This window comes from Crassostrea angulata, chromosome 6 (genome assembly GCF_025612915.1).
Source record: "Crassostrea angulata isolate pt1a10 chromosome 6, ASM2561291v2, whole genome shotgun sequence".
Lineage (NCBI taxonomy): Eukaryota > Metazoa > Mollusca > Bivalvia > Ostreida > Ostreidae > Magallana > Magallana angulata.
Window position 1 is genome coordinate 29,254,630 of NC_069116.1, and position 13,749 is coordinate 29,268,378.

The window sequence follows — 13,749 nt, forward strand, 5'->3', positions numbered from 1 at the left end:
TACAAAGAGGCGTCAGAAAAAAATCTAAATTTGGATATTACTTGAGTGTTTTAATGCCCCAAATTGCAATTTTTCAAAGAGTTGATAATATGCAAGTTGTGAACAGTTCTGTTTTAGCTAGCTGCATAGATGATGTTGATTCTGCCAATCACAAAATTAGAAATTTCCATTTTCTTTAAGTTTCCTGCAAATTCGCTAATAATTACAATTATTGAGATTTGAGTAGATTGATAAATAGGTCAAAAGAATTAGCCTAATAAAACTCGCGCAAAACCAAACTACTAGTATACACATACCATAAACAGTACATATGGTCATGAAACAAAGGGCATTTCCGCTACTAATTACTTGTAATGACTTGTGACTCCTTGCAAACTACATATGCACATCCGATCATAGCGATAGCTCCTAACACTACTGTACAGAAAATGATATTAATACATGTACATGTAATACAACAACGGAGACGTTATTTTTTCAAAATAAATGAGATTTCCGATTTACGACACATAATTTTCTAAATTTTGTCCCATCTGTTCCAGTATCCAACTGAACTCAAAAAAACTCTAATAACCTACCGATGTTTTGAGGCTCTTTCACAAACAAGTTTATTGGTGATAATTTTTTTTATCTATCCGCCATTTTCTGTACGTAATGAATTTTTGTTTTGCCTCTCAATATCATTCAGTTACGAATAAATGCGACCTTGTAAGCAACTGTGATATACACAAAAAATCATTTTTCAAGACACCGTTACTAAAGCTTATAACTAATAATTGAAAACATCAGAATACCCGGGCCTGAGATACATGATTTTGGTTAGAGAGTTTTTGCAACTGCATACAAAATGGCATCAGATTCCAAATCACTTATTCATTTCCAGATTATAGAATCACAATATCTGTTCTTTTTTCATTTTCTGAGGCCTAGAAATCCGCACCGTGAGAAGATACATACCGTATATACTTTTCACGAGTTTTTCCATCTTTTGCAATATATGTATATATAATCAAATATGCCAATAAGTATCCCATCAAGATAACCGTCTAGCATAAAAACTACCCGAGATTTAGAACCAAACACCACAAAACTAGTGATCAAGTTTATTATTCGTTTATTTGTTTTCAAAATCTAAAAGCAGACTACGTTCTCGGTGTAAATGGACTGATCTAGCACTTCATATGATATACATTCACTGACAAAAACTAAAACAAATCAGTAAACATCTTTTTGTATGTTAAATACATGGCATCTACTCACAAGGCATCAGATGAATGCGAGGACAGCCGGATATGGCATGGCGAAAAACTATATACACGTACAAAATACTACAGTTGTAACCTGTACAGGACATTTACATTTCTCATAAACTATTTAGCATTTCCACTCTTGTTAAAATCATATAATTTTCAACAATATTATATCCGAAGATATTTTTAATTGTAACCGGTTAATTTAACCAAAAATAACATTCAGGTTGAAGTATAGCTGCACACCAAAGAATGCTTTACATAATAAAAACATATGGCATATACAGATCACACGGGGCAAAACAAAAAAACATAAAATAGAACAAACGAGATTCAAGGAAAAACATGCCATTTCCTTTCACTAAAGAAAACATCCCAGTAGTAAACTAGTAATGTATCTTGACATATAACTACTCTTACAAAAGGCAATGTAAAATTACCTTTGAAAATACGAGCTGCAATTTTTGTGACGGAAAAAGATTCTATAGTAAAATTGTTATAAATTATTACAATGGCAGAAAAATACAATTTAAAAAAAATTTAATGAAAAAGAAAAATTACAAAAAATTGTTACTCTATGCCGAAAATTCTGATTCAGGAAATCTTGTTTTTTTCCCTTGAAATTAAACTCTTTGATGGAGTCTTATTTATCGTAAAAGTAGCAGATGAATGCATAATATCCTTCATAACACATTTTAAAGCAAACGAAAAATTATTAAAAATACAGCTCATCATATCGCTTTAAATTTGCCCAGCCGCAGATCAGATACCCGTGGCGCTGCATCATGAAACACGTACACAAACTTCCTTCTCAGCAAGTCCTTTTGTTTATAATACATGTAGTTTCCATGACAAATGATTAAATTCGCAATCAACACATCGCATTCACACTGTACACATACACTTGTAGTGTACTAAATATTTACATGCACATGACAAAATTCACAACCACAATCAAAACAGAAAAAACACTAACAAACAATGAGAAAACATCTAATAAACACGAGATCTATTCAAACACGTTAAAAACAAAAGTAAAACGATCAACATAGGATAAGATAACACATCCCGAGAGGCTCGATGGAGATTCAATCAGCTACCGATTTTGTAACGTTTCCGAAATGAAAATGTCATTGCAAAAACTAGTTTTTACATCTAATAATAGCATAAAACATTTCAAATACAGAGTAACTGCTATAAAATTCCTACTTTTTACATTCCTAAGAAAATTCAGTCTATTTGCAAATTAAGAAAATACAGTCTATTTACAAATTTAGATGCCTAGAGATTCCCTGATTGTGGGTACAAAGCCCTATCTTTGATTCAATAAAAATATAACCCGTGTTTGCAATTACCCATCGTTACGGAAAATGTCATGAGAATTTATTTGGAAGATTTTACGTCTTCTTTCGGTACCTGCAGCGTCCATTGGATGACGTCAGAGTGCGTCTTCATGTGAACGTTAAGTTCCGCCTTGTTGATTGTCTCAAAGCCGCACTGACAACACCGGAAGGTCACCCAGCACACGGCCTGCTGGGTGCGGTCGGTGTCGGTGTCCGCTTTCTCTTTCTTTAGCCTCTCTTTCAGTTTTTGCCGTATGGTGTTGAAGAATACTGCTATGTCCGTCTCCTGACAATCACGGTTACCGATCTGGCAGTCGTAATCAATCGCGGCGTTGATGACTTCGTTGGTAAACTCGTAGCTGTAGTTGGTGTCGCTAGCGTGCCGCCACATGTGTGACTTGAGGGACGGCAAGTGGTGGCACACATAGCCACAAAGGTTACATTTGTACTGTTCCAGTGGTTGCTGAACAAACCGCTGGTCGTTGATGTGACGTTTCATGTGAGACTTTAAACTTCGACTCGAAACGGCGGGAAAATCGCACAGCTCGCATTTCAGAGATTTCGGTTCCTCCTCGTGAGTTTTGGTATGATTCTGAAACCGAGTGATGCTGGTGGTGACAAATTCACACTTGGCGCACTTGAATTCCTTGTTGTGGACCTTGGCATGAGTGCGCTGTTCTTGGGCTCCAATGGCGACAAAGTCACACTCATCACAGCTGAACGATCTGTTTTTGCCACATAAAAGCTTCTTGTGCGTTCGCAAATCGTGCTTAGAAACGAACCGATTCTCACACACTTCACACTTGTACAATCTTTTCTCTGCGTGTCCACGAACATGGTTGCGATACGCCACCGGATTGTTACTTTCGTAATCACAATCATCACAAACAAATATGTCTTTGTCATTATGCGCTCTCATGTGGGCCCGCAGCTGACTTTTGTAGTTAAATGCTGAACTACACAATTTACACTGATATGTTCTGACTTTACAATGTTTGATCATATGGTCTTGTAAATCCTCACTTGAAACAGCTACGAACTCGCATAGAGAGCATTCAAACGGTTTCTTTTCTTTGTGAAGCCGCATGTGTTGCCTTATCATGAAGGAGTCAAGGTGGGAATAATGACAGAGTTTACACCTATACTTTGAATCCTCAGTCTTTTCAACATTATCCATACTTTCCAAAACGCTGATATCTTCCTCTGTCTCCCTTTTCAACTTCCGCTTCGTGCCTCGTTTGTTCGACAAGGTTAACGTTGTCTCATCCTCCAAGTTGTCTCGTTCTCGCGATCTTTCTCTGAGTTGTTCAATGACTGCCAACAAAGAGGAGGATATCCCACCCTTCTTGGAGCTTTCTGTCTCAGTTGTTTTCTCTTTGGTGTTTGGTTGTTCACCACTTTGGCTTTCTTCTTTGACAGGGCAAGCTGGATTTTTGTTGGGTCCTTTCTGTAGTAAGGACAGAAGTGTCACAGCCGACTCAGTGGTTACAGACGTGGTTCTTGTCCTCTTTGACGATGGAGTTTCTTCCATGTCATCTTCCAGGGACTCCTCTTCTGATTCAACATCGTCCTCATTATTTGTAGCTTTATCCCCACTAGATACCTCATATTCCACAGTCTGCAAGTCGTCTGAACAGTGGTATGATATTTCCATCATCTTATTCTCCTTCCCACTGTCTTTCTGGTTGGAGTTTGATGCATCAACCTCTTTCTGAGATGAGGAATCCAAAGCGACACCAGAATCTTGGTCCTCACTCACTGCATCTTCTGGAACTGTTGACTTTGGACTGTTCTCACCACTTCTCATGCTCGTGTATGTTGAAAAAGAAGAATATGTATCAACACTCTCCACCACCACAGGCCTCGAGTCGAGAGAACCTTCCTGCTTCAAAGATACTTGCACATCTACATCTTCATCAAATTCATGCTTTTTCTGACCACATTCTTTCATTTTCGTATTGCTCTCCTCTACTTTAGGATGAGTTTCTGTACAGATGTTTACTTCAAAATAGTCTGTTCCTGGTATTTTGCGGACATTTAAATCAACATTTTTTACTTTACTTTGGATTTTATCTGCCTGAGGGACACTTGGACCTGCATCATTGGGTTTTTGTTTCGCCCTCTGAGCTAGCAAACTGGCCAATGCTGGCGCAACATTGCTTACAGCTGTTTTCACTTCATTCGGTTTTACTTTGTCAGCCACATCCGATCTGGTATCACTCGTAACAGCTTTTTCTTGAGGAAGAATATACTCTTTCATTACTGCAGAAACACTCATGTCTTCATACACACTAAGTGGACCATTCCTGAACATGGGATACTCAATGTTTTTGTTTCCTGAATGTTTCCATATGTGCGCTTTAATAGTTCTTTGGTGATCACAAGTATATCCACAAATAGTGCACCGGAATTTTGCATTGGACTGGTCTTGAACAAAGGGGAGTTGTTCAGGATTGTTCTGGCTGCCTTGATTAACCTGTTTTGAAACAACTTGTTGAATCACTGGGTGAATATTGATAACTGCTTCTTTCTCAGCTGGCCTTGAAAACTTTTCTGCTAGATATTTCTCAATCTGCTGTTTGGTTGCAGGACTTGAACCTGATATTATGACAATTTCTTCTTCACTGCTGTCTGTAATAACTTTAGTGGGAGATTTTTCAACTTGAGATTCATTGGATAATACTGTATCGTGTTTCTTTGGTTCTGGAACTGCTGTCTGTAAATCAGGTTTATGTTGCACCATATGAGCAACAAATACTTTGGCTTCCTCACAGGTGAAATCACAATCAAGGCACTTGTAGGCAGTGTGTTTCATGTTTTTCTCTGCAGTTTCTGTTGTGGTCACTTCCTTCTTCAGTGACGGATTGATGTGGACCCACATGTGCACTCTCATTGACTCCTGATCTGATGTCACAATGCCACACTCCGAACATTTGATCATTACATTTCTCATGGGACTAGCTGCAGTCTGTTTTGTTTCTTCTTCTGATTCATTTTCATGTAGCTTGGCATGTTCTTTAAAGGAGTCAAAGTCAGGGCACATTGTTTTACAACTGCTGCAAACAATCTGTTTCTTTTGGCTGTCTGTTGTGTGATGAGATTCCATGTGCTTATTAAAAGTAGGCACATCTAAAGCCATAAACTTGCAAATGTCACACAACAGAAATTTTCTTGCATTATGCTTTTCCAACATGTGTACCTCAATTTCTGAACTTGGAAACCATTCTGTGCAAATTGGACATTTCACTGATTTCTTGTGCAGTTTTTCGTGATTTGTCAAATGACCTTTCTTGCGAAACGTGGCATTACAGTGAGGACAAGTGTAGGGCCTCTCATTGGAGTGAACAATGAGATGTTCCCTCAGAGAGTGGCTTCTCTTTCCAGCATAGTCACAGAAAGGACACTTGTACAGTCTCACTGCATTGTGGATCAAGTCGATGTGCTGCTTCAGATAACTCCGGTTATGTGTAGAGTACTTGCACTCCTCACACTTGAAGACCTCTTTACTGACCACCATTTGGTTAGCTATGGGGGTGATGACCTGTGGATCACTGTCTGCTGATATTCCCTCACAATCTTTGAGTACTGTAATGTTATGTGGGGAGGAAAAGGATCCAGATATACTCGCCTTCTCAATTCTTCCATGTATCTGGGGCAGTTTAGATCCATCATAGACATAGATGACATTGGGCACTGGTTCTTTGGCTTTGACACTTGCTGTGGTGGCAATTTTTGGGATTACAGAATTCTGAGGAGCTGATACTAATGCAGCTTCAGAGGTGGGAATTGGCTTTGCAGTTGTGTTGGCAATGTTACCAATGGAGGATAAAGCAGCCATTGCAATGATTTCATCCGATCTATTAATAGTAACATTTTGGTAGGTTTTTTCAGTGGCTGGGGTGCTGCTAAGCTTCTGAACTACAGTTGTCTTACTTGCCAGTTCTGTCATGATGCTGTCAGAGATTCAATTTCAAGAGATTCCATTTTCTGAAATTATAATAAAATAAATTTATTTACATGTATTTAAATCAAAATTTGTACTTGATTAAACTAAAGGCCCATGAGCCACATCGCTCTTCTGAACAATAGTTTTTGTATTCTTTTATTTTGATATTGTTAAATACTGAACTCTTTAAAAATGTTAGTTATTTTCCCCCTTTTGAAAAGGGTTTCACCCTTTGTTTAACAATTAAAAATCCCCTTCCCTTAAAGTAAACTTTGTACTAAGTTTGATCAAATTTGGCCCAGTGGTTCTACTAGTCACTGTGAGAAGTAGGGAAAGTTTACAAACAGTAAATGGACAGATGAATAAATGACAGACAACAGTTGAACAGAAAAGCACCCTTGAACCTTCTGTTCAGGTGAGCTAAAAATAGAAAATAAATATAGTAATTTTAATTTCACCTCAAATCAATAAAAATAAGAAACATAAATCATAGGTAATCGATTAAAAGGACTGGACAATCTATAATTCTAATCCACTTGCCTCCAGGGCAATAGAATACAAACTCTGACTTGCCTTATAATACATTTCTCAGTTTATAAATGAAAATCTGTATCAATTATAGACCTTTTGTTTGACAGATTTCAACTTAATTCTACTTAACAAACAATAAACTAGTCTACATGTATAGTTTATGACTTGTGAAAAATAAATTATCTTAAAATTAAATTGACCTTTTCATTATTATACTATTTTATCTGGTGCATCATATTACTATTCAGTTTACAAAACATGCTCTTTTGTGTTTTAATCAAACATAACAGTTGACTGAGTGCAACTCAAATTCATTAATATAAGGAATGAACATACATGTACTAACGAATTGTAATACAGTACACGTCCATGCAGGGATGGGAAGGGGGGGGGGGAGGGTGAGAGTGGATATCACAGTATTCCTCACTCTCAACCACCCCCTCCCTAAAAAAAAATTCTGCATCTGTGCATGTCTCTGATTAATATACATACCTTGTAATAATAATGAAAATAAAAACTTTGTTTAAGAGTCAATGTTATGAGAATGTTATCATAGACTCATATTATCTTTAATCATCATTTTTATTATTCATTATTTTCAACAGTGCACAGCTACTTACATCATAGACTTAATATACAGTATAACTATACATGTATTTTATACATCCCTACTCACATTTACAAATATATGTACACGATATGGTATGTGTACAAGTGAAGTTAAAAAAGACTAAAACATAATTACATGTTTGTGAAAAGATGTCCTGTCAAAGATCAATAATGTGATATCATATCATCTTTAAAGTAAAAAAGTAAATTATAAAAACTAAAAAAGCTGCAAAAATAAGCTCGTTACATTTATAGTTTTTTAAAAATAATATGCATCACGTGACCAAGCATGTAGCCATATTCAGATATGGGAAACTTGATATTTGCATGTGTAATTTTTTTCTCTTTTTCTAGATGCTACTTGGTATTTTTACACGCAGTTGTACTACAGAAACCATATCTAATTTGCAGTATATGTATATCTATGCATTATCTGCATCTGTTTATAGATAACGAGCTTCGATACCGCGTGTTGTTGTTGATGAGCCGCGAAACACATTGGTCATGGCGGGCATGTTCTATCAGCAATAGATGAATCGGAAAGAAGATTCATCTATTTCAAATCACTACAATAATGCACTTTTAGAAACAAGGATGTCAAATTTCATTGGAATCAACTTCATACTCACTAATTAGTTAAATTTTGTTCCGTTCAAGGATTGTCCATCATGGCGATAACAATAGTCACGTGATATGTTGTACACCAGAGAAAGTCACATGGTTTGAATTCTCATTCTCGGGAGAAGAGAATATATTTTTTAAAGAAATTCCTTATATGTATATAAATAGAATGAAAACAGCATCTAAGAACATTTGTACATTGTACATTGTGTATTGTGGTAAATAAATATTTTATCCACAAGTCGGTGCTCCATTCTACAATTTGCAGTTCGGATATTTACGGATTCAGAGATCAAAAAGAGATTTGAGGTTTTTTCTAATTTCTCTGAAGTATTTTTTTTACCCGGGTCCCAGCAATGCTCATAGCAACTAAAGTAAATGATCACTTTTTCAAATTAAAATTATTACTGATTTCTTTTTTTACACTATGTAAATCCAGAACGTATACATTCGCATAATATTAAAGGGACATTGTCACGATTTTGGTCAAAAATTATATTTTCGATTTAAATATTTACAATGCTTCAGAGAGGCATTTTAAATAGGCAACCGAAATTTAAGTGTCATTTGTTGAGTTATTAGCGAGTTACAGAGCTTGAAATTCTTCGCTATGTAAACAAAGCGTTTGTTTACATTTTGAATGTTGAAGTAAAAATTTCAGTTTTAAACCTAAAACGAATGTGTTAAACGTTAAAAACTGTTTATCTTTTATTGGTATATTAAACCTATGTAAACAAAAACAGGGCACGAGCCTTGTTTACATGACAAAGAAGTATCTTGCTTATAACTCTACGAACGACTCTCAAATCTTATTTGATCATTAAAAATGCATTTCTAAAGCATTGTAGATAATAAAAACATAAAAAAAAAATAGAATTTGACCAAAATCGTGACCATGCCCCTTTAACTAAGTCTGGTAAAAATTGTCTCCCTGAAAACTGAGCTCCCGTGTCACTAAGAGGTTTAAATATGATTCAAAATGGTACATTTTTGAGCAAGGATTTTAATTTTCTATCACTTCAGTCAGAGACATAAATAACACCAGAGACATATATAACAGAGTGTTATATATTTTATTTATGTCTCTGTTTCAGCGTAGTACGGAAATTCGTGGTTGTCATGTAAAACAAAAAAAAGTATTTTTTTCTAGCGGTCTCCGTATATACTAGAAGGCCTAATCATCTGACGGTCGCCACATCATATCTGGCGGTCGCCACTCAATTTATCTGATGCTCGCAATATTAGATATGCAATCGTCGCATGCTAGGCAAGTGTCTGGCATCCTTTAGATTTTTAACTTGCGACCGCGTCAAATTGTACTTATTTGGCGGCCGCAAAAATAGCCTTATTTAAGTTTCTGGTGGCTGCTATTTGATATACAAATGTAGTCAAAGTGGCAACCGCCAGCTAACTTTTCGTTTTTTTCCTGGTTGCACATATTTTTGCTGTATCAGGACTAATATGTTGTAGCAAACTTGGTGCACTGCTGCATATCAACTAATACGGACCAAAAACATTTAAAAATAAGTATAATATATCGAAGGATGGGGTCAATAACAATTACACTGATCATTAGAAAGCAAAATTGAACTTACAATTACTCACTTTAAACCGTCAATTGAATAACATTAATTACCATTACAAGGATTTTTCTTACTGAAACCAGATGATTAAAACTGATGAACGTTCATCGTTTTATTTACTTTTTAAATTCATTTTTTGTATTGCATTTCAAAATCATCAAACCATTCTTTTTCATCTTATTAAAAAGTGTGTTACTCACCTATGGGCTATGCCAAATAAAAAAAAAACCGGCAATATTACAGATCATCGGCGCGGCGGCAGTACATCAATATTTTTTTCTCATCTCAGCTTCTCCCTTTTATTCAATTGCTGGTAGAAAATCAAGTCTTATAAAATGCGCATTCTGGAGAACATAAATCAGCTAGTGGCTTCGGATCACACCCCCCCCCCCCCCCCAAATAAAATCTGGATCCGAGCATGTTAATTTGCAATAAACAACAAATCGATATGCCTATCCGACCGGAATTCAATATAAAATATTACTGAAATTTTGACTAGACAGATTAAAGAAAGTGTTCTTTTTTTATTGTTTGAAAGTAACGTTAGTGTTTTTTCCGTTTTTATCAGACTTCAAACATTTGATCTTTCCGCGAAAGTGTTATCTTCCGTCGTTTTGCCACGTTAGTGTACAGGTTCTCCACAACCGACAAATCATGAGCAAACGGGGAGACACGTCTGCTGCATTGAAATCAGCACCGTCAGAGAACCTAGTGTCTGTACTCAAAAAATTCTACGATGAGTACATGACATCAACGTCCAAGAGGCTGAAAATAGTTGATGCCTATCTTGTTTACATTCTTCTCACCGGCGTCATACAGTTTGTGTACTGCGCTCTCGTGGGAACATTTCCATTCAACTCATTTTTGTCTGGCTTCATTTCAACTGTCGGTTCCTTCGTTTTAGCTGGTAAATGCTATTTACATTTATTCAATTTTGCATAACTGCAAATTAACTCGTTCGAATTTTCTCTGTTCAATTTGGTCTGCAGTCTCAGTTAATATGTTTTACGGTGCTACCGTTCTGGCGAGCGCAGTAAGAATTACACATACTGTACCTTGCATCATTGTCAACATAGTTTTATTTAGGTATCAACGAACGTCAAAGAATTTTTAAGAGAGTATTGCTCTACAATAAGTATGCCAAAGATACTAATTTTAATGGTTATGATACATACAGCCGAACCCCCTACCCAGAGAGAGAGAGAGAGAGAGCCCGGTACCTGTTTGTAGGTGTGTAATTTCCCACTTTTAAATTTGATGGTCTGACTATATGCAATATCTACATAATTTTTTTACCCGTTTATTTTTTCATTTTATTCCTTTTTATTTAGTTCAAAATGTCCTATTGTTTATTTCCTCCCTACTCATATACTTACATGTACCTGCCTACTGTACATGCATGCACAATTAGTTTAAAAATGGATCGATATGACAGTAAAGTATGCACGTATGGCTCTTGCTAGTATATATATAAAATCGCTATATTAAAAAAAAGATTAAAAACAAATCATATGCCAATGAAGCAGGTATCGCAGACTATACTGGAATAGTCAGTACACTCATTACAGATGTTTGATCCACCTCTAAATTTATCGCGGGAAATATAGCGCGAGTGCACTGTGACGTCATCCATGACTTTGTTCGTCTTTGTTTACGTTTCTCGACTCAATACGAAGGTATGGAAGCATGTAACAAATCTTTTGAGTCTCGCCAAAGCATATGCGGTACTCAAAACGTGTCTTCAAACTTTAAATTACAAGTTAAAAGTCGGCCATTTTTGGCATAGCACCACGGGTGAAAACATTAGAGAGCATTATGGGACGTAGACAAAAAATTTTGTTTGATGATCTGTAAGTTTAGCTCGTTCCTTTTCCCGCGCACACTGGTTCTTAGAGCTCGCTTCGCTAGCCGGCGCTGCGAGCCGGCGAGCTGCGCTCGCTATAAGAGTCGTGCAGATTTAGATAGATAATTTACTAGATCAAGACAATACTTGGGGTTGCATGCGAAAAAGTGACGTAGCAATAAACTAGTGAGAAATGGTCCAAGGCCAGTAGCTCTACAGAAGAATTTGGATTAGGTTTGGCACCCCTGCCCCCATGCTTGAATTGTGAACCTGTTTTACCTTACAAATGCAACTGACGAAAAATTCACCATGTTGACCATGTTGGCAAGCACTCTGAAATGTTCACTTAATGATAAAGCAATTGTTTTAAAAAATTCTATGTGTCAAATTTTGTGCATGGGTTGTTAAAAAAGTTCAAAATGAAATGCATCCTGGAAGTCCCTTAAAAACAATGTGTTTCTTTATTCAATAAGATTAATTTAATCAAAATATGGCATGGCTCATTCATCAGACTCTCTACTTTTGATTCCTATCATTTATCTGTTAACTGAAAAACAATTTCAACAATAGAAGCAATCAAGCACAAAAATCATCACACATGATATTTTAAGCGAATGTTTAAAATGAAGCAATTGTGTCGGGGTACTCCTCTGATATTAAACATGATGCGCTTATTCTTAATCAGAGATGAACAAAAACTGAGTACCATTTGGTAGGTAAAGTAGGGATACCATATGGGCATGTAAGCACTCCACTAATTTCAACCAAACTTACTTTGAAGTATTTATATATGATGGGAGTATTGAATTTAAAGTGTAAAGCCTTTTCCAAAGATGAGATAATAGAGAGGTTGAGATTTCAAATGTGTACGGGTTCGTGTACGTGAAATAGGGGAATCACATAAATTCTTCGCGTACTCTGTCATCAGTTTTTGTGACGACATGGTTTCTACACATTCTCTAAACTTGTAGAGTGCCGTCTACAGGTAATTACAAACATGTAGATTTTTACAACAAATAAAATCTTATTGATGAGTGAATGTATTCTTGTGATACATTATAAAGGTTTTTAAACTTCATTTGCATGAAAATTGATTAAAAATTTATCATTTATTTGGAATTAACTAAATAAATTCATGTCACAAAACTGCGACACATTTATATCCTACAAGTTAAGAAATCTCAACTGATAAATTACAAAAACATGTACGTGTAGTTATGACACACATACGCATACCGGTACATGTTTTAAATCTCAACCTCTCTAATAAGAAAGAAAAGACTCTGGAACTTTGTTATCTCTAATTTGACATGTTAATGGGCCAAAATATATAAAAGGGGATTACTTGTATCTCGTCATAATGTGAATGATTTGTAATTTTCAAAGAAATGGAGTATGAAGATATGTACAGTAACATTTTTAGAATACTATGCAATTTACTTTGTTTAAATTCTATAATTTTCCATTTTTGTAGTGTGTTTGAGACTGCAAGTCAACCCACAAAACAAGACAGATTTTGTTGGAATCAGTCCAGAAAGAGCGTTTGCAGATTTTATATTTGCGCATGTTATTCTTCATTTAGTTGTCATCAATTTCATCGGATAGAGTGGTAAGACGATTTAAATTTATTTATATATTTAAGAAATGTTGAAAATGATTCTTTACTCTCCAATGAAATATATAAATGTCTTGCAAATTATATTTGCTGCCAGTTCACTCAGTTGCCACACAACATTCCCCCTAAGATATATGTAAGCCTATTATAAATGATTTTCTTTAATAGAATCAAGTATATTTGTTGTACCAGGGTATTTTTAATTTGTAATTTTTTTACCATTTCAGGTTTGGTGTTTCCATTACAGACCAAGATCTTGTTAATTTGTATGAATGAGGGAGAGATATGTGTTGTATATTATTTTATAGACATTAAATAACATAATAGAAGAACTTGCAGACTTTTTGTGTTTTGAAAAATGACATTTAACACTTAATTCCTAATTTAAGATACAAGCATTAGAGTGGC

The 13,749-nt window shown here is 35.7% G+C and overlaps 1 protein-coding gene across 1 annotated transcript; it reads right to left on the bottom strand.

Moving 5' to 3' along the window:
* Positions 1-1,097: 1,097 nt before the first annotated feature.
* Positions 1,098-8,447, bottom strand: LOC128189827 (zinc finger protein 507-like). Its single transcript, XM_052861596.1, has 2 exons — positions 8,309-8,447; positions 1,098-6,580 (listed from the first exon to the last, which is right to left on the bottom strand). The coding sequence occupies exon 2, from the start codon at positions 6,540-6,542 to the stop codon at positions 2,634-2,636; it is 3,909 nt and encodes a 1,302-aa protein (XP_052717556.1). The 5' UTR covers positions 6,543-6,580; positions 8,309-8,447; the 3' UTR covers positions 1,098-2,633.
* Positions 8,448-13,749: the final 5,302 nt, after the last annotated feature.